Source organism: Folsomia candida, unplaced genomic scaffold (genome assembly GCF_002217175.1).
Source record: "Folsomia candida strain VU population unplaced genomic scaffold, ASM221717v1 Fcan01_Sc021, whole genome shotgun sequence".
Classification (NCBI taxonomy): domain Eukaryota; kingdom Metazoa; phylum Arthropoda; class Collembola; order Entomobryomorpha; family Isotomidae; genus Folsomia; species Folsomia candida.
In genome coordinates this window covers 1,535,195-1,559,562 of record NW_019091213.1, presented here as the reverse complement: position 1 = coordinate 1,559,562, position 24,368 = coordinate 1,535,195, and the positions used below count along the sequence as shown (strand labels likewise).

Sequence of the window (24,368 nt, the reverse complement as noted above, 5' to 3'; positions counted from 1 at the left end):
TTTGAATAATATTTGCCCTATTCGCAGCCAGTGGAGACTGGCGGAGGAGAGAAATTCTGTCCGGAGTAAACAAGTTCCGCTGCTTTCTCACTACTTTCTCGCACCTTTCCTTCATCCGCAGCCCATGCCCAAACTTGACTCATCTTCCGTCATTTCACGTTATGCAATGAGTCAACACAACCAACCGCCACCCCGTGCTGCGTGTGTACGTATGTACGTACTCCTTCTCGCTTCAAGTGCCGTCCTATAGGGAAAAGTTGTCTATTATTATATTGACTTGGCTAGTTGGTTCGTTGTGTATGTGGAAATCCTCACTTGAGGAGAAAACCGACCAGAAGTAGTGGAGAAAGGAAGGAGGAAGTGGGGGAGCAGGCGAAGACAGCACCGGGATGGACGATGTACTTCATTCAATGAGATGGACAGTGGATGAGGGGAGCACCATCAATTCTGAGCGCGTACAAAATTAACGTAATGGCTCACTAGAAAAATTTTACGTTCAAATTTTGACTTCATGACTAGCTATTTCGTATCGATTAATTTTCAAAAGGTTGAATTTTGACGAAATTTATGGATTTTGTGGAGAAGGTGTTTTCATTTTCGAATCTGTCCATCTCTCCTTTTCTCTCTCTCTCCCTCCCGCATGTTCTCCTTGTCGTGGTGGCAGGACAGTGAAGTATTCTTCTGGTTAGCCTTGTTGGATGAAGTCGATTGCCCCTGGTCTCCCTTCAGCCTTGTGTTGATTGTACTTGTCCGTTTAATGGAATCCTCAGGGATGCTTGATGATGGTGGGAAGGGAATCCCTCTCTTTCGCCGTCCATATAGTCATGGTCCACCCAACATTCCCACACTGCATTATTACATCCCCATCACACTCGGTATTATATAGTTTGTTTGCTAAAGTTGAACTTTCCCTATAAAAAAGTGAAGATAAAGGTGGAATGAAGGAAGAAAAGTGAGAGAAGGTGGTCTGGTCGAGGTGAGTGAAATGAAGTGAGGGTGAAAAATGGGAGAAACGGTAGACTTTTCACATGCTGTAGAGAAATGGGGAATATGAGAGTTCGTAGCAGTTGTGAATTCAGACGGAATACCTTAACCACATATTATACACTGACGTGTACGTACGTATGATGTCTTATTTTTGTAGGTGGTTCCTTTTGTGACTCTGTATTTGGGTGGGTGGAGAGGTGGGAGCTATGTATGGGTTGACATATGAAGTGGAAATATTACTCACGACTTTCTCTCCCTGCGAGTGTAGTTCACACAAGTCAAAGTTTTGTGAAGTATTATTTCCTCCACTTGAGTAAACACCTTTCTTTCTTATTGAATCGGATTTTGTGTCGATATTTTTCTTCTATTTATGCAGAAGCAGTTTGGTCTTGGTTTCGCATTCGGTTAGGCGACCGAGAGGGAAAGATGATTATGAGAATAGGTCAATCATGTCTGAAAAGGCGAGATACTCACAAAAATGTCCAGCGATGATATTTTATTTACTTTTGGTGTCACACGTAGCCGAGTCACGAGTCTTGTATGGCGGATTTGGTAATATATGTATAAAGCCTTGGTTTGGTTATGTATTTCGATTTCGATACATGTCATACAACTTTTTGGCTTGGTTTTTGGTGGGTGCGAGGAGTCCATGGCACCACAGGGAAGAAGGGAAGCAGGTACTAAAATTCGCCATAACTAGTGAATCGTGAATCATGACTTGAGCATGCATGGGTTTCAGTCTATATGACGGCAAAGGATGCTGCTGTATGTGAGGTGAGGTGAGCCGGATCGGAGTTTTGGACATGGACATGAGGAGATAAGGTATGAAATATTCTGATTCTGGTTCAGCCCATCCATACACAAAATTGGCTTGGTTTTGTGTATGTATGTTGGTTTTCGTCCTTTTCTATTGAGGAATCAATACTTTCCACTCGGTATATTTTCACCTTGCCGCCGCCGCCTACTCATTCCTTTAACAAAGTTTTTGACGTGCTTGAAAAAATACTCGCCGCCCAGACTCGGCTAAGATTTAAATGGCAGAGGATTTAAAAATATTTCAATTTGGTTGGATGTCATGCACATGGTTAAGAATTGCATGCCATCATCGTCCATAGCCATCACTCGCTCTCTGCCTGCTCGACTAAATGATGATCGTGGTGGTGGTGGGTGGGTGAGGTTTTCTTCAATTCAGGTCTTGAACAACAACTTGAGTCTCGAGTGTTTCGATGATTGCTCGTCTCTGTGGTGTACGTATATATGGATGGCATGACGTGTATGTATACGTATTATACGTGAAGACGATCCGCTATCATCATGTACAAGCATCCATCCGGTCTGGCGAGAATGCTCAAAGAAGAAGAAACTGCTGACGCCGGCATCTCGCCTTTCACTTGGCGTCCATTGAATCCAAGCAGCAGCAGCGCTTTCCCTTCTCCATTTTGTTGCTCGATTGCATTGGGGGAAACACCTTCCATTTGGTACACCTGACTGACTGACATGTCCAATAGAAGAGGAAATATTCTGGCAGAGCCACCATGTCACGGTAGAAATCTCCCCCTTCCTCCAACCACCACCTCCACGTCCACGTCCACCCTCGTACACATACATACTCATTGATTTTGTAAGTAATGCTCCAATCTGCGTTGACATCACGGGGGAACTTTCCCCTCTTTAAATTACTATACAGCCACCAAGTAAACTAATGAATTTTCGTTGAGATGCACACTCTGTGGTTTGTCGAGCACTCACTTTATTCAAGTTGCTCGAGAGGAGAGCACTTTTTGGCTAAGGATTTACTTAACATTAGCCGTGAACTTTCCCCAATGATCACTTTGCCTGTTGGAAAGAAGTCTGATGACAAGCACTCACTCCTGCTCATTTGACGTTTCATCGTTCCACTGCTTGGCTTCGACTTACCTGAGTAGCGTCGTGCATGGTTGGTTTGATGGAGGAAGGAAGGAGGAGGCGGAGGAAGAGGAATGTGTGATTTGATGCCCGAGAGTTGGTTGATTGCTTTATTTGTTGGAAGAGGGTTGTTGTGCTGCTGCTCCGGAGTAAAAGGAAATCAAGGACACACGTCATGTGTATTGTTGTTCTGAGATGGGGAAAGTTTGAAGGTGAGTTGAGCAATTGAATGAATGTGGTGGTCTTTCATTATCCCTTCGTGGGTGTCGTAAACAGATAGAAGCCGCAGATATAGGTATGCATGCATGCAGGCGCAAAGCAAATGTCAAAATATTTACGATTTCGTGAGAGACAGGTGTGGTTTCATTGTTGTTGGTGGGAGTAGAAAATTCCAGAACTGGGAAATATGTATACACTGTTAAAAATCTGGTTGTACTGGTATTGACTTGGTAATAACTTCCTACTGGATCGGTAAATTTTTGATTGACAAATTTTTCATTACCACAAGATTGCTGTTATTACCAGTGCCGGTAGAGTCATATATTTATGTACCTTCCGATCAGTAATGATTTAATACCAGTTTTCTAAGAGTGTATCGAAATACAAGGATTCCGTTGGCTTAATTGGTATTTTATGTAGAATTTGTAAAAGTAGTTTGATGTACCGATGTTGGGAGAAAGCAGACAAATTGAATCGTGCCCGCACACACACCTGAATTTGGCAAAGGGCAAAGAAAACAGTTTCATTTCTTTCATCTGAGTAAAGTTTGCAGAAGAAAGTGGAACACCAGAGAGCACTTAAGAATTGTTTATATTGCGCCAGTGACAATATATACTGACGACGACGACGACGACGAGGAGGATCATTCAGCATCATTCATGACATGGCACACAGCCGCCTCCCACACAGATAAGTGTACCGTTCTCCTGATTATTTCATGGCAGCAAAACTTTCTCCCCGTACGCTACCTGAGTTGGTTGTTGGATTGAAAAAAATAAATACTTGAAAATCCATCATTCCATTGAAACACTGAGTCCTCGATGAAAGTGGGACTCGATTCAGTTAAAAAAATTACATTTCTATACCGGTGCGAGTAAGAGGCATGTTTACTCGCTCCACGAGGAAAGGTATCCTCTCAAACTTTCCCCTTTTTGCGGAGGTGTTGATTTTGATGTGAAAGCGAAATTTGTTTGAAGAGGCAATTAAGCATTAGAAGTGGAAGTAAGTGGAAGGAAGGGAGAGAGAGAAAGGTAAATTTGAATATTTGAATATCCTCCTTCTCTCCTCAAGGACATTGTTTGCCTCAACTTTCTTCACAGGTGCTTCACACAAAGAGAAAGACAAGCTGGGTGCAGGAAAACTGTTCAAATTTTATTCCATTTCGCATCCTCCGAGCTGAAGAACCTTGTCATTCTGCTGGAAGGGACATGTTGTCTGTGGATCATCTCTCGCACACCTTTTGCATCACTTTTCCCTTATTCATGCTCCAGTACGAACCAACCAACCGACCAACCAACCAAGTAAAGTACGTACACACTTCCAGCCCAGATCTACCATTACTACTCTCGTCTTCCCTTTCCCAGTTTATCACCTTATTGAAAAGACATTAGGATGGATCTTCTTCTTTCCTGGTCTGGTCTGGTCGGAAGAAGAAGTTGGTTCGGGTTTGGTGATAGTGGTGCTGATGGCGATGCTAATGTGGGTTGCTGATGGTGATGATGAGGGAAAGCAGCTTGCACAACTCGCCTCGAATTTGTTGTCTACCTTTCTCCTCCTTCGTCTACCTACCCACTTTTCCAAGGTGTTGGTGAATACATTAGACTAAACTTGATGCGTGCGTGCCTGCACCCCAGCAACTTTCACTCGAATGGAACGCCGGTTGTTAACTTACTTTCCAGAGTTTTGCTGCCTCTTTCCTTGCTTACATTTGGATTAAGTAGGCCTAATACTACCCAAACTTGGGAGAAAATGGCAACGAGTTTTCTCCCCGTAAACGGATTGTGCAGATGGGTTGTGATGGATTCAGTGGTGAAGGTTTTATTCCGAGATGGTGCCGGAATTTGTAAATTATTGGGGAGAAACGTATCCATATTTATTGGGAAGAAGGTACCCATAAATGTATACATCTTGCGTAATATTTGATGCATTTTCGACGTGATTATTTAAGTAGGCTGTCAATCAGCGTACGACTTGCGCGAGCCGTTTGTGAGAAAAGATGCAATTCTGCTGGGAGACTTTTTGGTGTAAAGCGTACCTGACTCCGCTTTACCCGGCCGCTTTTCATGTCATGACATATGTCGCCTCCCTGTCGTGTCGCCTTACCTTTCTCTTTGATTTGCCACACTTTATTTTGATTTCCCACTCGTTTCTTTTCGTGTGTTGCGCCACGCTCTTCTCGCGTGTTGCTTGACTTTCTCGTTTTATTATTGAACACTACTTCCACCTTGTTGTTGAGTTGATTTTATCGAAAAGGTGAGTGAGTGAGAGAGCAGTAGCAATGGTGCATGTGTCGAGTCAAATGTCTTGTTGCGTGTCATCTCACTTTTCTCCAAATTCTTCCACTTTCACTCGCTCCCATTCTCCATGACTTGTCAAGTCGAGTCATTTTCAATTTGGATTCGGTTTCTCTCTTTCCTCACGGTGTGGTTTTGGTGACAAGTAGGCGACAGTGTAAAAGAGAGGAAAAAATACAACACCTCGGATTAAATTGATTGCTTTTCTTACTTCCTCTGATTTTTTTTATTCTCCGTGACGAATCCGGAAAACGAAGAGGTTTTATTTAGCAATTCTAAAACTACGAGTGTAGCACATTCTATTTATCGAGGTGCTGTACTAATCGATTTTCAATACTTGTTACAGTCTCTCAAGATTCCTACGGGTGCATTTAATTTTTTGCGTAACTTTAGGATTTTTTTATCTATTCTTAGATTCGTCTCCTCGTGCTGAGTAGCTTCCTTCCTTGTTTCTAATGAAATGATATGGAGGAAGGTAAATGGGGGAGACACGCCGGAAATTTCTCCCCTGCTGCTGCCATCCACCTTATTATTTGAGTGAATAGCGTGTGCAGGGAGAAGAGTGAATTGAATACGTAACGTAACTTAGGTGTGTATGTATAGCCTCATCTGATCAATGTACGTGTCTGTCCTTCCCTGCTTCCTTCTGCCTCGGCCCCATGAGCAGAAAGACAAATTGATTCATTGCAATGGTGTCTCGTGTTGATAAGTTGATAGTTGAGTTCGGTGGAGTGGAGGAAGCTTGGCTTAGTTGATGGTGAGGTAATGCAATTTGGCTGACTTTGGCTGCTATGACTAATGTTCCATTTGCTCCGTGGGATCATGGGATTTAGGGCTGACTCTCTGGCCAGAATATCTTTACCCACTACCTTCGCTTCCCTACCAAGTGGACTTAGTGCATGAGTGAGTGAGAGTGAGTGAATGAGGTGACTCTGTATGTGTATCTACACAGCTTGATGGAATCAGGAGAGGAAATAATGCCTGGCTTTCTCTCCTCCACCTTTTGTTACCTTTGTCAAGGAGAGATTAGAAATTGTGGGCATGAAATACGGCACTACAGTCGCCTCCATAAAATATGAGATTGTTAAATTCATGATAAATTAGTGTCGCTTAAGCCATGATCTTGTATGCTGTGCGTGGTGGTGGATGAGCAAAACATGGACATGATTTTGTTCCAGGGAGAGAATTTAGTTTCTCCTGGAGGATTGCGAGGTGGATGTGGTGACGGAGACAGTAAATAATTCAGGGAAAGCAGTGTAAGCAATTAGTAAGCACAAGTGTCGAGTCTCTGTCCTCGGGTTGGGAAGAGATGTACGTAGGACGGAATGGAATATGTATGCAGCTTGTTCTACATTGTGCTTCCTAATTGCAGGTTGGGCTGGGAATTCCTACCTGGGGAAAGGCGTGTAATTTAATCAATTAAATTGGTTTCCTTGCGTGGTTCCATTTTTCCTTGTTGGCTGAATGTGCAAGTATGTACATACCCATGTATGTATGCATGGGTAGGCAAACTTGTCTGATATTTATGCAGTTTACGGACTTCTACTTATCTGCACACTGTTACAAATCTGGTAGAGTCAGACATACAAATTTGTGTACCCCGACCTGGTATTGATTTGATAATAACTTACAACGGATTGGTAGTAGGTTGTTTCTGAGTGGTAAATTTTTCATGACAACATTACTAAACGGTAATACCCGTTACCAGTTTTCTAAGAGTGTACTTTATGTACATACATACGTATTAAAGAGCAAAAGTTGTTACCGGGACAGAAAATCATCACATGATTTCTTGAAATGTGCTGCATATGTATCTTAACTGACGCTGTTTGGCGAAAATATGGAGTCTTCCTGATTTTAATTCCATTCCACCCACCCATCGCCCCTCCATTCCATGCTATGCATCGTTCTTGAATAACTTTGCACAATTGACGCTTTCCCCTGGCACCATCTCATCTTCTTGCTGCTGCTGCTGCTGCTACTTTGCTCATTTACGTTGTCACGGGAAAAGGTAGGAACGGGATGGGAGAGGACAGGAAGGGTTTGAATGGATGGATGAATTCGGATTGGATGTGTGGACGCATACAAATGAGAGCGACATATGGAAATCACCTGCTCCAATCTTCTCCCATTTCACTAACTAACCAACTAACGAACTCTGCTGCGTCTGTCTCTCTGCTTAATTTTTCTTCAACTCCCCAACAAGAACAACTCCCAGGTCGGTTCACTCATTCACGAACGAAAGTCACTTGCGTATTTACTCCTCCGAATAATGTTACGCAGCCAGCGCTGCTCGTCATAAGTATTACATTACTTTATACTTTTTGTCATTCATCAACCATGTAAGTATGGTCTTCAATGGATGAAGAAATTATCATCGTGCGCAATGGTGGGAGCTGAACAGTTGCCAAAATTAAGTGCTTTGTTGAATGAGTAAAACGTAGCATTTTGTAAAACTCTGTTGAGTAAACTATGTGCAGATAATCCGTTGCGTTGTACGAATAGTCACCCTCTGACAATGGAGGTCTCCAGGAGTATGCTCTTGGATTTTCACCAAATTAGTGTCAATCGATGACAAATTTAATTAGTAGTAAATTTTCAAAAACCAATGCTCAGGTTTTGCGGAGATATTTGCATCCGAAGAGGAGAAAGTAAATTTGGAAAGTGTAAAATTTGTCGACTTTAGGGGGCTTTTTCTCCTCTTTGGATGCAACTAAACCTGATAATTGGCAGATCTTGTCTTTTACAAATTTCATAAATATTGGTAAAATTTGAGTCGATTGACACTAATTTGGACAAAATCTGAGAGCACACGCGGGGCGACCTCCATTCCGAGTGGAGTCCTCTTCTTAACAATTCTCCAATTCAAAAATATTTTAGCCTGGTCTATTTCCCGAACAAACAGTGGAATTAATGACACGGTTCTAAAAGGTGGAAAAGGTTTCTTGGCTCCTGCTTCTATTTTCTTTGGAGTTATGAATCCGATCCAACTCCTTTCATCATCCATTACAAATTAAGGAGGGTACATACAGGGAGCGATGGTGGGGTTTGAATTGAATTATAAATCTGTCTCGAGCGGTTAAACTTTCTCTGTTCTTATATAATGGTTGGTTGGTTAGGATAATAATATCCCTTCCGCACTCGTATTCCGCTCGCACACTTTATTTTTGTACCTCCTTCTTCGCAGATGAAGAAGCTGAAATTCAATTCAATTCATTCCCGTGTCACTTCACACTTTTTGGATTCCGATTCCGGTTATTAGTTATAGTTTGTTATCAATGAGAAGGAGGAAAAGTGTTGAGTCTGGGCCAAATCCAATGACAATTTTACTGCTGACTGTCAGCCAGAATAATAAAGGTGGGATGAGTCGTGAGGGCTCTTAAATGCACACCTAAAGCTCAACCCCATCAATAATAGCGAGAAAGAGAGAGATTATTATCCTTCCCATAAAATCCGTCCGTCTTGTGCAGCTACGTCTGGCCTGAAACAAATGGATGTGAAATAAAATGGACAATTTCCAATAGAACAATGTATTTAAAAATTAATTTTGGAATGAGATAATTTTCCGAGTTGCTAAATTATGTTTTTTTGTGTTGCAGGTAAGGATGTGTTACTGGATTCTTATGTACTTCAACGTATTCGTTGTACTGTTGGTAAGATTGTGCATAAGCTTAAGAAGCCTTAAAAAAGCCTCACCGCAATTCTATTAATCTTACTGACTTCAAATTTTTGGTCCAGAATTTTAAAATAATTTCTGATAAATGATTACAAATGCGCTGTTTTTGACTATTTTGGTGATGAGTCATCGAATCTTGCGTTAATTCATATGGAATCACTAAATTTTATGGCGTATTCTCATGAATTGCGCATTTAGTAAAACAAATCAAATATGGATGATCAGCACGATACATTATTACCGATTTGCGAATATTAAGTGAGCATGCATTTTGCTAGATCAGGTTTCGGAAATATGCTTGATTTTAGTAAATAGTAATAAGTACACAGTTCAGCTCGCATCGGTCAAAGTTCTCGAACCGTAGTTTACACGTGGAAGGGAAATATTTGCTCTGCTACATCATCGATGCTACGTACGCAATAATGTGTACGTTTGAATGAGGTACGAGGCTCGTAAGAAGTGGTGAGTATTTAGGGGAATGATGAACAACGTCAAAAGGCAATTGTCCTTATTAAGGCCAATTTAGGTGCACTGGTGTCCAGAGTCCAAGTGGGGAAATTAAGACTAATTGATGGTTATGTTCAGGGCTTTATCGTCTCCTCTTAATTTAATCTAAATATATATAAGACCACAGCAGCAGAGGCATAAAGCAGTTCACGGATGTGATGATTAAATGCTGAATTGGTTGCTTCTCTCTCTCTCTTGCTCTCTCTCTCTCTCATCTGCGGTTTGTTTAGTTGTCTCCCTTTTCCAGGGAGAGAGAAGTAGATCTGGAGTAAAATAACACAAATTGTGGGATATAGGCATACATTTTGTTCCGAATCGCGTCGTCACATTTGCCCAAATTAAAAACTGCAAATCCACAAGTTTTAATAAGTTGTGGTAAATATGTTTAGCAAGTTGATCAAATCGTGTCTGTGGTGGTAAGGTGATGAACATTTTGATTATGCGTATTGGGAAATTCTCGCAGTTTCTGCATAGCCCTTGGAAGCCGTTAAAGAGAATGAAATGGTCAAACTCTCAAATTGGAATGACTCCCTCACACCATTCATCCAGATCTAGCACCTTCCTCATGATAAGGTCTGCACAATACAAAACCACTTCACTTCTGCTCCATGTAGTCTTCTTCTTCCCGGTGCCATGTATGTACGTACACTGGTCCAAGTTAAGTGTTAACCTCATCTCTCGGGGTAGGTGACGCTTGGTCGTCGTCGTCGTTGTCGGTAAGATGAGGAATTCACTCAATTTCTCGACGGACTTACCAAAGCCATCGAGTGAGTGAGTAACTAATCCCATTAAATTCAACACCAGTCGCCCTAACTGCTTCCACAAGTACTCATTCCATCTCTAATTCTCGTCCTGTCGGGTTTCCTCAATTTCCTGTCCTTCTCTCGTCTCCACCAGCCAAAACCAACTGCATAAGTAAAGCAGTACATACATAGTGGAACCTTACATGCATCCAATCCACACGGTCTGTAGGTGTATGTACAAGGGAGGAAATCTCTATAAGTATACTCGCGACACGACCACACCGGGCTGAGGAATCCCGTACTTCAAAAGCACAATGGAAATGCTCACTAAGAGAAATAAAGTGCCTATTTTACAGGTCGTGGAGTGGAGTGAAATGGGACATTGGGTCCAGAGCATGGTTCATTCTTCATTTCACTTTATATATACTTTTGTCCGTACGTCGTCCTGTGACTACATTTGCACAGCCTTGTCCTCCTCTAATGGGGGAAAATTGCTTTATTTCTTTCCAAGGTATGGGCTGAAATTAGTAGTTCCAGTTTAATTATTTGGAACTCCATTGTTTTCAGGTAACTTTATGCCTTTGCAAAAGGTGTAAAAAGTTTAATGGATTAATTCATTAGTTAAATGAGTTTGAGTGAGTGCGTCCATGTGGTCATGTTGAGAGAAGAAGGGTTTGAGGAGTAAATTGGATCAAAATGCAAAAACTTTCTCCAAATCGAGAAAACCACTTTCCACCTCGGTTCTCAACTCTACAGAAAAATTTTCCCTCCTCCACTCGTGCCGTACTAATAATAATAATATTCTCAAGAAATTTACCACAAATCTAGTTCAACTATATCTACTTAGGTTTTGGCCTATATGGACTTTATTCTCCGGGGAAAGTTTGTTTTTCACCTTGATAACTAGCTCTGGAGTGGCGGTGGTGGTGGTGATGTAAGTGTGACAATGGGTCTGTTTGTTGGAGTGGAGGGTGTGAGCATAAAGTAACTGAATGTAATGGCGGTGTGTGTAATAATATCGCACCAGGAATCAGAAAGCAAGGTGCTTCCAGATTCCTTCCTCTTTTTTGGTAACTTTCCCACTAAAAGCTAGACGGCAATGTGATTTTTTCTCTGATTCCTGTGCCCAGAGAGGGAGAGAAGTAATAATAAACGAGCTTTTAGTGTGAGTTACAATATTACCGGGAGAGTGAACTAAGTAAGACCAGAAGTTGGATGAGTGGTTTGGGTTTGGTTTTGATTCGATATTATTACACGAAATCTACACCTCTATCTCCAAGAAAAAAGTGGTTTGGGTGTGAGACGAGACCTTCAGTTTCTGAGTCAAGTATCAACAATACGTACCATCAAGTGGTGATATTAGAGTTGTTAGAAAGGCAATTATGGGATTTTTGGACCAGGTTCTCCTTCTGTGACTACTTTATGAGATGAGATCCCGGCTATGGGTGGTTGCCTACTTGGAAAAAGATGTTTATTACAATTGATTTTTGACGATGACTGTCTTGAGCATAGCTCTTTATCCTGTCTACATTTTACTTAACTTTGTAGGTTGCATGTAATTACCTGTTTCAAGCGGTTCTTGACTATATTTAGCTGTTGATATAATGCCATGTTTGGAGTATCAGTTACTTGTATATATGTCAATACAGATTTAAAGGTCGGTAAGGGCTTGAGGGGTTTTAGACGGCACTTTTGTACTTTATATGAAACGACAAAATTTGCTAATCCTGAAGGTACCCATGTTTGATTAATGAATAGTTGTTGACAAATAGACCGACTGGATTTCCGTGATGTCGCAAATATTTGCATTCGACTTTATCAGACTTAAAGCAGTTACAACAAATCAGAACACTGAAAGTGAACCAAAGGGTGAAACTCGTTATTTGGAAATTTTCTCCTTTGTGTCACTTGTCCTTACCGATCTTATTAATCAGAAAACAGCCAGTTCCAATATCCTTTGAAAATGCACACATGGTCACGCATCACGATGAAAACACCTTCTCCTCACATCTTCCCGTTTAACATGCATAAATAAATCCGTTAAATAAATAGTGCAGGCTAAATGAACCCATCAATGTCTGCATAAATCGTCAATCTGTACGAGACTCGGATGTATGTATTTGCTCCCCACTGTGTGCGCTAACTTGCATGCTTTCCATTACCTGGCAAAAGGTCCATCATGCACAAAAAAGATTAAATGAAAAGGTTCCAAAATCTATAACGCCATTGCCTTGGGGGATAAATGAACCGTGCAACCCAGCCGATTGAATTCGGTGCAGATTTATATTTCATTTCCATTCAGCTTTTCTTCTTCCGACATTGTTTTGAGTTTTGTAAGTTTGTTTGTTCGCGAGGTGAACCGTTTGCTGGTGTGTGTGTGAGTTTTATGGGGGCCCGTATGGCCAGGTTTACTTATGCCAAGTTCATTGTGGGATGAAGGGGGGAAAGAGATTTAGCTTGGGAAAAGTCCTAGTCAATAGTCGTGCACCTCTAAAAAGGGATAAAAATCTCATTTTTGTGCACAATGCTCAAACACACGGCAAATCTGTTGGTGGTGACACCTGCCCATTCAATATTTTGCTCCAGGAAGAAATTCTGTTAAAGTCTGTAAAATGAGCTAAAATTTATAAAGACGTTAGAACAATTAGTGTTCAATATGTTTATCAAGTTGATAAATTGAAAGCCTGTAAAATGAAACAAAATTGCATATTTCAAAAGTCGTAATAAAATAACAAGCAGTGTTAAATATTTTATCTTCAAGTAGATAAGTTGCGTCTTTTTTAAGCAAAATCCAATCACCTTTTTAAACAAGTTCGTATAATTTTCCATTAAATAAATAAACACAATTCTCAAATGTAAGAATGAATAATATTATCACATTCCATACTGACTTCTTTGTGAGCGACTCTGCTTTGAATTGAACATACATTGAACAAGTGATATGGTCATGGTCATTCCATGACCAAAGCTACACAAGTAATAATAATCCTCACAAATTATTTTCCCATTAATATGTACATACGTACATAGGTATGTGTACAATATGTCAAACTTACCTGGATTCTTGTAATGTAAACACCTCTGCTCACAAATGCTTCGTAAAAGATATGACATTCGTAGATTCGACTTGTAATTCTCTACCTGATCCAAATATCTCGGTCACCTCACTCACTCACCACCATCATCAATACACAATTTTACTTTGTGGTCTCACAAGGGACACTCACGACCTGTCGTTTGAGTCCAGAGTACCCACTATGTTTTTTAGAATCTACTAGGACCCCAGATGAAGGATCCATTCATATTTCCGTGTAAAATTCATATTTGGCGCCATGGCGTGGCGCCAAACTTAAAAATTTGCATTTTCGACCAACTTCAAACCCCCATAACTTTTGCATTTTATGTCGGATTTTCAAAATTTTATGCTTAAAATGATCACAAAAGTCGAAATTTTTGACAAAAAAATAAAAATAAAAAATTTCTAATTTTTGCAATATTTTTAGGATTTTTTCGACGAACCCCCATTTCGAAGAAAATTACGAAATTTTGCGAAAAGTTAAAAGCGATAATTTTAGAAAAAATTTCATGGAATAAGAAAGTTAAACTCTTTGTCATGATTTCTGCCAAAAATTTTGAAAATCCGTCCAGGATTTCAAAAGTTATGGCGGTTTCAAAAATAAAAACATTCAATTTTGGCGAATTTGGCGCCACGCCACGTCGCCAAATATGAGTTTTACACGGAAATATGAATGAATCCTTCATCTGGGGTCCTAGTAGATTCTAAAAAACATAGTGGGTACCCTGGACTCAAACGACAGGTCGTGAGTGTCCCTTGTCAGTTGATAAGGAAATCAAACAAGGAACAGTGGATGGGTCAAGATGTTCGTTTATTTTACACATAACAGAGCCATTCTTCTCCCGAGTTTGGATGCACTACACTTTTCATCCTCATGATATGCAGAAGTGTCATAAATGTGGAGTGAAATCGTTGTAAAATGTGCAGTGAAATTCTTATACAATGTTAAATTTGTTTAAAACTGTGAATAAAGTGAAAATAAATAAGTGGTGGCAATAAATTTAGCACGATGGAGTTGGATCTGTTGCCGTTAATTAGTAGGAACTTTTTATGTAAAAGTCTTCTTTACCCGCATCGATTCTATAAAAGGAGGAAACCCTCTCATGAAGGTACATATACTGCACATACATATTTGAGTCATAACGTTTTAGTTCAAACAGTATGCACTAGTTTCCTGTGTGAATTGAATACTCTTTAAAATTTGGAATAACCTTGAAGATTGCGGTGTAACGAAGGAAGTGGATTTATTTGGATTTTAGGAAGCGAGTTGAAAGATACTCCGACAAGGTCTTAAGGGACATGCCTTACTTTATCCTTATGTCGTACGTGGGTCGCATTTAATTTCTGGTATCTGTCGACAGGTAGACAGAGCTAGGAACGACATACATATATCCTACTCCGATTTAGTCTTCGTTCGCATTTTGGTGCCAGCAATGTTACGTAACGTAATGTGGGATGTGACGATAAGGTATCTCTCTCTCCCTTCCTGGGCATGCATACCTTTGCCTAGAAGTCATGGCTAGGTGATCCTGGTGGAGGTGGTTTTGTAAGCTATTGTGTTTTTGTGGTGGATGTACGTATGTAGATTTACTCTGCATTTGTGCAGAATGCAGTCTACATGTCTTCTTTTATCTCTGGCTGGGGCATGTATTGCACGGCACATTCTTCTTTATGACCCATTTTGCATAATATTCCCGATATGATGTGGTTTATTGAAGATTGAGTTGATCGCATCAATGGGAGGGTGGAATAAGGACCCGGTTCCACCTTCCCAGGCGAGTGCTCAACCGTGTATGTACTTACCTACGTATCTATGTGGAATGGAATAAGGCTCCTTGCCTATCTAGCCCGTGAGGTAGACTAAATTCAAATTCCTTACTTACTCCATTAAATGGATGGAAGATAGAGAAAGCAGCTTTTTTTACGAGGGATGAATGTGAACAAGGACCGTGTGTGGAGAAAATGGAGGCTTGATTCGGTCCACGTATAGTTGTCGTTAATCGACATGTGTGCATTATACAGGTTTGCAAAGTAAGATTGTTTTATTTGCAACGTGTAATTCAATCAAGGTGTAAACACAGGGAATTGGCTCGTTTGATAAAAGTTTTGCAGAATGGGCACTTTACATACGTTAATATTCAGCATAAAGTTTGTCTGCCTTGCACTTCCGGTCGAGCTTATGGTTGGTTCTCCAAATTCACATCTCTCTTTGCAAACTTTCCCCAATTCCAATTTCTAACACAATTTATTACCAACAACAACAAACTTTGGTCATTTGCAAACAAGAATGGATCAATATTGGATGATTCCATTAGTTTTGCGGTGATGGGGTATCAAACCATCTTTGGAATACATAAATGGATGAATTTGTTTAGAGCAACATCCACTTTCTGATAGAAGCACAGGTTTCATTTTGGAAGTAATCGTGTACATGAAACGTGCGATTGTGTGGTCACCTAAAAATTAGAATTGGGTAATGAACTCGTACAATTTTATTTAAACTGTCCAACCACCCAACCAACCTGGCCAGGTTCCAACCCCCTTCGTTTGCACGACACGATATTCGCTACGTTACTCATGGCGAAGCGAGAAGGGGACAAATCCCACGGAATCAGATATACATAAAGTGAGCATGAGATGAAAGGAAGGAAATGTGAAATGAGAAATAGGTGGAGAAAGAGGAAATAAATGTGGTTCGATTTGAGTTGAAAGGGGCACATGCTTACAGAGCTAAAGAGGACGAGAGTGGAGAGAGGTTGGGTTGGTAGCCAAGAGAAATAACATGATATCTCAGTTATCAAACCCCAAGGCCCCATTATCGGTGATTTTATTCACAAGATTTTAGACACGGGAAAAATGATTGGTTCTTCTTTCCGATTCTTGGCAAAGGTTTTACCCTTGCTAAATTGACTTTACATATCTGTGCAGCAGCTTTTCCGATACGTTTGCAAATTGCAGTACCAAACCTACATTTGTGTGTTGCATAAGGTGCAGAAAATGCGGTACCTTTCATTCCACCATCTACTGCGTACATATCTATTGCTTAATTAAATTGTCCGTGACTAATGAATATACCTCGTTGCGAGGATGTAGATGAAAAGTTTTTTCGCAATTACAGCCTCGGTGACCTCTTTTTCGCAACAACATTACTAATAACTTTGTTTACTGCTATGCTTGGAAACCTTATCCCCAATAAGCGCAAGAGTCAATTCCATATACTTTCACCACCACGAAGCACGCCTGGTTTTCCTCACCCCCTTCACTCTCGAATGGATTTGGTCAAACTGCTATCTCGTAGTGGGAGAAGAAACCCGAAAATAAAGTAACAACACATAACATCACATGAAACACGAAGTTGATTGCATCCCATGAGACATTTCTTTCGGTCGGGTTTCACTAACTCTGAGGGGAATTGTTGTTTCTCTGCAGTTTCTCTGCTCGTGAAGATTTATAGATCTGAAACAATGGATAATGAAGCAGAGATTATTTGTGATGTGTGGAGCCAGATATTTCAAAATGTACAAACTTTGGATTAATAAAAGCTGCAAATTGCAGGTAAGCAAAGTTTGAGGAGATGAACAAGTTATAAATAAGAACACGTTGTTGCCCATCGTGCAGCAGAATTTTGTTTCCATCTCTTGTTTAGTAACCTGACCATCAGAGCTACATATTGCCACCCGATTCCATTCCACGTCCACGTCCACCCATCACCTCGAGAATTTTCCTCATCGGAATGGGAGAAGGTGCGGAGGTGGGGAAAACCTCTGCAGAATATTGATTGATCATCTCATCTACTTCAGAGAGTTGGAGGTATAGGTTTTCTCCCCCCTTTCCTCACACCACCAACGTCGTCCTCCTCCTTGGTGAATTTCTCCAGTTTATGCGCCAGGAGAAGAGAAAGGTATGTCTGTTGGTTGTCTGAAAGGTGAATGAATATCTGCTGCCCAGGTCAGAGGAGCCCGAGCGTAAATGAAATTCCCCAATTCCAACCGGTTGGTTAGCTTTTAGATTTAGATCCTTCCCCTTTCCTTCGCCCTCGCTCACAGGCTATCATGTCATCATTTTATTGTTGTACACTCACATTTTTTGCATCATTCCTTTATTCTTCGCCCACCGTGCGCTGGAGCTTTGTAGATTCCAGGCACGATTAAAATTAAAGTTAAAGATGGGATGTGACATCCAATAATAATAAAATAATTGTGACCTGGCTCTGGTCAAGTTGCATTTTGGTGTAGGATTTGAGATGAAAACATATCGTGAGGAGGATGACCTGCTTGGTGTAGAATTGTAATCAATCCGTGTACAGCAATGAAATAATAATTCCAATCAAATCCAACCTAGTGTGTTGAATTTGGAGGAAATCAAGTGAAAGTTGATGATGGATGGGGTGCCCCATCTGGCTCAGGCACCGACAGGTTTTAAATTAGTTCATCATTTTCCTTCAAGTGGAAACCCGTCGTTACGCTGGTGTGGCGATTTCAAGATAAGGAAGAGAGATACATAAGTGGTGCGCGATGGACTGCATGCTTACGTACGTGGCGGCCTGGATTTTAAAGCTGGCAGATGCATTACTACGTTTGAAGTGGCGTGTTACTTGTATGTATTATCAAACAAAGAAATGTGTATAAAGGAATGTCGAATAATACAAAATATTATGTAATAAGGCACGCATGGAGGTGATTTTGACCCAAAATATGCCACAATTTCCAAATCCCCGACCCACCTTATTCTTATATGTCTTACTCCCTCACCACTACAAATACATGCATATTTACAATCATTGAGTCAGTATTCCTGCCATGTGGCGAATGAATGAATGCATGCATGCATGTGTATATCTCTCTCCCTGTCGTCGTAGTCTATGCCTACTTGAAATATTCATGTAAATGGGGCCAGTGAGACTGTCTAAACAGAATGAATTCAAATCTAAGCCGAATCTTGCAAAAGGGAGCATAAGTTGGCAGAGTGGTGAAAGCAGAAACATGCACGCACCACGGTACGAACGAAGAGTCTCTCGAGAATAGAATTGTTCCTCTGAAAATAAAACAGATCAACCAGATAGCAAAGTACTACCTTCTTTTGTAACGAATGGACGCATGTACTGCATGTCCGAGTGGTGGTGGTGGTGGTGCGGTGTGTAGGTGAAGTGGTCCCCTTATGGTCAGGGGAAAAAGGGAAATGAATGCACAAACAACCACTTCAAATCACGATCACGGGATCAGTCAGCTCCCATTAAAGTTACAGGGTCCCACAGGGCACCTTTCCTCTTAATGAATCACATGTGGCTGGGATAGCTTGAATTTCAATGAGGGCAAACCTTCCGATTTTTTCCCCACTTTTCTTTTGGGACTTGCCAGATTTAGAAATATTTGGAAGAACCTAAAATCAGCGTGGATGAAAAAATGCAGCGTACAAAATAGATTCTCAAATTCCGAGCAAAGAGCAACATCAAAGTCGACAACAGATCCCAGATCTTAAAAGACTTTGAGCGAGTTCACCTTACTTCTTGACTATCTTCTTCTTCTCCATACGAAATTAAGAAAATACGACAAGGACAAAAGAAAATTGAGTAAGTAACTAAAACTATCCACCTCCGCCCAGCCACCCCTCTCTTGCTCGCTCGTTGTCATTGTCTTAAGTCAGGGACGAGAAGGAACATCATTCTCTCTCCCTTTTCCTCTCTGCTCAGAGACTCGCACCTTAATGAGGTGTCTTTATCTGATTCCTGATTCCTGATCTCATTACAAGTGACACACCTTCTGATGAAAGTAGACTTTCCATTCTGACTCTGAGGACGTGGAACGAGATGAGGAGAAAGCAGGAGAAAATCTCTCTTGATATTTAATTGAATTGCTTTTCTTCCGCGAGATAGATAACCTGATATCTTTCTTACGCGCCTGCTTTTCTTTTCCTGACTTGACGCAGCAAACTGTAGCTAAGAAAGTTTAGAGAAAGTCGACGTGTGAGTATAGTGTGGAACGACGTGAATAAACTGTGCACTGACAATGGAGGTATCCTAATGTATGCTCACACATTTTGACCAAATTAGTGTTAACCGATCCTAAATGTAATTAATATGAAGTTTAAAAAGACGGTATAATCTCAAATCTGCCAATGCTCAGGTTTGGCGTAGATGTTTGCATCAAAAGAGGAGAAAAGGCACAGTGGAAAGTGTAAAATTTGTCAACTTCAGGGTGAGTTTTAGGAAGATAGTGCTGTTTGCAAGCTTCATTTCATATTAAATTAATTTGTGATCGATTGAAACTAGTTTGATCAAAATCTATGATCGTACGCTGGGAGACCATTATGAGTAAAATGTTCTAGCACTTATAAATACCTAAGAATAATTTTTTATGTCGCTATTATTTACTGATGTGGAAATAAGCCCAAATAAAGAAATGTTTTTCGAAGGCTAAGCAGAAGGATGAAAGTTGTCTGTGGACCATGATTCCATGCAGAAAAGTGAAGCCGTAGAGAGCAAAGAGACAAAGTTGTTCCGGGGTCGGGAGGAATCCGGGAGATGAGCGAGTACCCGGGTGAGGAAAGAGAGGGTGTGGACATCGGATTCCTTCACTCGAACCGATTCTACCACTTTTCTTGAGATGAGCATTCTGAAATGTCATCTTGAATTAGTTTTGATATATAAAAAAGCTAGTAAGAAAACCATAAATACTTGAAATGCGTCCTAATTAGTAAAAATATTGAAATCACTACATTTTGAATGTGTAACTCATTTTGTGGTTTAATTAGTCCATAATTAAACTTGATCATCATTTCAAATATTTAGGACTGACCGAGTATTTACCCTTTGCATTGTTGTTTGTTTGTATTTATATTCCTACCCGAAAACTGACAAAGTCAGCACAAACTTCAATTTTGCACACGTCTCATTCTCCCGAACGACGACACCGCATCATCAACCTCATAAAAGACTGTAGCTTTTGGACAAGAAAAAAAGCCTTGTAAAAACAGTCATCCCAACAAACTGCTAACTACTGGTTGAAAGAAGAGGTAATAAATATGTCGAAATGTTGATTAAATAAACAAGAACTGGAATTACTGTGAGATGAAATGGGCCGTACAACACAACAAACTTCATCTTGATATCTCCCCACATTCACCACCCCGCATTTAAGCGAGCATTCAAGATTTCATTGAGCCAATCTATCCCAACAACAAGGTCTATCCCATCCTCTCTCCTTCCCGTAATGTTCGTATGTTTCAAATAATTTCTTGCTCGAAATCACATAAAATTTGGACATTTTCCTTCAATCTTTCGTACGGCGAGATTAAAAGAAGCAAGGAAATCTCAGTCTTCTGATCATCATCATCATTATCCAATGCGTCCACGTCGTCCAACTAGCAACATTTATTAAGGGGTGAAAGCCCTTTATAAGATCGTTGTGTCCGTCTGTCTGTATGTCCGTCCGTCCGTCTGCCTGTTGGTCCGATAACTCGTGAACATAATGCCATTCAGACTTGAAACTTTGGACTAAGTTCCTTACGTCAAGAGGTATTAGACTATTAGATCTGTGACACTTCAACGACCGTGTGAACGAGGCCAAAGGTCACAAATGTCGAAACACGTGTCAATATTTACAGATTTTTGATTGGCAAACACAATATGATATTCATTCATCATTGTGACGTATGACACACTGCTTTCACCCCTTGGTTACATACGTTGTGACTGATATTTGCTATACTCCTCCTTACTGATTTCACTCCGCAAATGCTTTATTTTCTGGGGCAATTTAAATGAAAAAAGTTGCAACCTATACAAAACAAATTGCTGGTGGAGGAAATTAAATTGGGCGAATCCTGGACGATACTGCTACATCTTGGAAGATGAGAAAAAAATCATTACGTTTCGGGATTCGGGTTTATCTCAGTTTTTAAGAAAATAAAATGTTTCTCTTGCTCCTCGCGGTTTTCGTTGACTAGACGGTGAAGTCAAATGTATAACGGCTGCCGAGCATATTGTCGGTCCGAGATTGCTTCTTGCTTTGCTTTGTTGTGGGGCTGTCCATGACTGAGCATTTATTTATTGTTGACAGCTCACAATTTCACGTAATCTAAACTGCTTGGTCAGACAATAAGTAAGGTTGTCTTGTTTCGTCTGGTAATTGTCTACATCACAAGAGTAAAAGTAAATAGATATACACGGCCAGCCAGCCAGCCAACGTCGGTGATATCTTTCGCCTTTAAAAGGTTTCACAGTTGGACGGATGGGAAGAGAAATGGTGGAGGTCTTTTGGCAATGGGCTTTCTCGGATGGATTAAATCAAGACAATTCTGTGTGCACCAGAAATAAATTCATTATGTTTCGGACACAACGGCTTGATTATTATTCTTTGTCTGACCTATTGTTGCACGGAAAATGATATTTTTAAACGGTAAATTTTGATAATTATCTATGCTGGAATATCAAAGTTAGGAATGGCATTAATTGTCCCGAGGGTTGGGCATCACCGTAAAGAAACCCAATCGAGTGAAAAGCCATAATTGAGCATTTCCTGATAATTGAACCACCGCAGTCCATCCGTCCGTCCATTCTCTCCGCTAACCATTTAATTTACGGGTGATGAGATGTGGTGGCGATACTACGTGTGCTATCACAATTCTGTGCAATGGAACAATAGTGGTGGTTGCCTCTGCTGTGTACCAATCTGCTCTCTTCCGGCAACATTATGGCACCAGACCCGACTTTCTTGGGAAGTTGGACTAATTGTGGTCCAATTAGAAAATGTGTACCAGACGCATTTCTACGATTTAATTACACACAAAATAAGTAGATAAATATAGCATATTCAACAATTTCGAGGTACATATAACGGATCGAAGGAGTAAATATTAGAAAATCTTATTGGTCCAATAAGTATTCGCTGTCGGGTCCCTTCTGCTGGTCGGAATTAGTTTGTGCGGATGAGAATGTATGTGTGCGGATGTGGAAAGGGAAAGAGATGGTCGAGATGAGATGAGTTTCTGCATCCTCGTCGGAATCGGATATGTTCTTGTTTCGAGAGTTATGGCAGATTGGTCATCTCATTTCATCCAAGCAAAGTGGTTTACTTTCCTTTCCTCCTCCTCCACTAACTAATGTAACTTTAGTTTAGTCAATTTTCACTCTCAACTACGGAACTAACTGATGGTGTGCTGGAGGACCAGTCGGGTTGACCAGATGTGTGGAGGAGCAAGGACATTGTAAGTAAACTTGGGCCTACTTCAACTACACGACCAATGAATTTCCTGCTGTCCAGGGGTCGACTCGGCCAAAAGACATTATTTCCATTCCTTCCACACAAACAACTTGCAACACGACGATCAGAAGCTCGCAAAGGATAATTGATATTAGATTCGGTAGTAGTGTGTGAGGAGAGGAAGCCTTTTTTGCCCCTGTCCAAAATGAACCAGTGTTGTCCCCTTTGAAAGGAAATAGATCATTTTACTTTCCTCCTCATTCGTCTCATTTTAAATGCTTCTGTCTGAATTTAAAATGTAGGAAGTGCAGGATTTGATGCATTTGTTACTTAAAAAAACAGCGACTTTGTTTACGTAAGATGTAGTAAATTATAGAGGGGAGCAAAGCGTACAGATCTTTGTGTTTTTGGTTCCTTACGAAGGACGGCGCTTACTTTCTCCAGGAAGGAAATATTTTACTTTACTTTTACTTTAGTCACAAAAGTTTGTCAATGACCAGGCTCGTCCAAGCCAAACAACTTTTTGTCTCTTATTCCTCACTTGGTATGAGTGTGTACAGAGCTAAAGGAGAAGCGTGGTGTAATTTGCGGCGGAATGTGGAAATGAATGTCTCAATCTCTCAAAGTCTGGAGTAAATTGCAAAAGAAGTGCTTTCCTTCATGTGTGTGGGGGGTGGGGTGGGTCGACTGGTCAACTAGGAAAATATGGACAGTCACAGTAATTTGGGACGTTTTTTCATCTCAAGTGCGCATTAAGTATCTCATTGATTTATATTTTGGACTGGTTAATAATCATGATTAAGACGATGTGCTAGTTATTTTAGCCACGTATGGACACTGTTAAAAATCTAGTTGAGTCAGATGTATACTTCGTACTGGTATTGATTTGGAAATAACTTTCTACCAGATTGGTAGTAGTTTGTTTCTGAGTGGTAAATTTTTCATTACCACGATTTTACCAAATGATAATACCAGTTATTACCAGTGCCGGTAGAGTCAAATATGTACTCTGGTCAGTAATGATTTAATACCAGTTTTCTAAGAGTGTACTTATGTATACTTATGCAACCTCTCAATATTCGTATGTATCAGTAATCGTACTTATAAAACATCACTTTCAAAATCCACCTATGTATGTACATACGAATGAGCAGTAAGTTTCTTGAAAGGGTGGGAATATTCACATGCAAATGAGACAGTAAAGATAGATTCATGCACGTTGTAGCGACAAAAGAAGCCTTTATCTCGCAGAACTAGCACCACTTTCTTTCTCTCTCTCTCTCGTTTGGTGAAAACCTTTGAATTTAAACCAGCAGCCGGAGAATGGAGTCGTCTACCCAGTTTGTTTTGTGTATTTGTTTTGAATGTGTCTGAAAGGAAGAAGATGAATCTGTGGGGCAATAATTTGTTACCATTTCCATCTCTAGATTTACATTAGTTGCGCATCACATTAGCATATTGACATTAGGTGGGTTGCTTCCACCAGCAAAAAATGAGATTGGGATTTCGAAATTCAAAAATCATTACAAATTATCCCGATCCCGAATTGTGTGGTTCAACTCGGAATCAAAATATGTAATCGTTTCCTACTTTCTCTGGCTGGGCGAAAATCGGGATGTGATGAGATATAGATAGCTTCTTTTTTTACACGATATTTATTCCGCATACAAAAGTATGTTGACTTCGTTTTTTTGAAATTTTTTTATTTCTCTCTCTCTCTCCTGACAGAGGTAGCCGTCGTCGTTCCACTGTTGTGTCGTA

At 40.5% G+C, this 24,368-nt stretch overlaps 1 protein-coding gene across 5 annotated transcripts in view; it reads left to right on the top strand.

The window, feature by feature from the left end:
• LOC110858478 (zinc finger protein 1) overlaps positions 1–24,368 on the top strand; it is a 139,526-nt gene that overhangs the window by 42,875 nt on the left and 72,283 nt on the right. Inside the window, exon 1 of one of the 5 annotated variants that reach the window (XM_035858632.1) lies at positions 14,132–14,516. The exons of the other annotated variants lie outside the window; for them this stretch is intronic. Coding sequence (XP_035714525.1) covers positions 14,417–14,516 — 100 coding nt within the window. The 5' untranslated portion in view covers positions 14,132–14,416. Of the gene's footprint in view, positions 1–14,131; positions 14,517–24,368 lie in introns of those variants that run through there. 5 annotated transcript variants of the gene reach the window in all.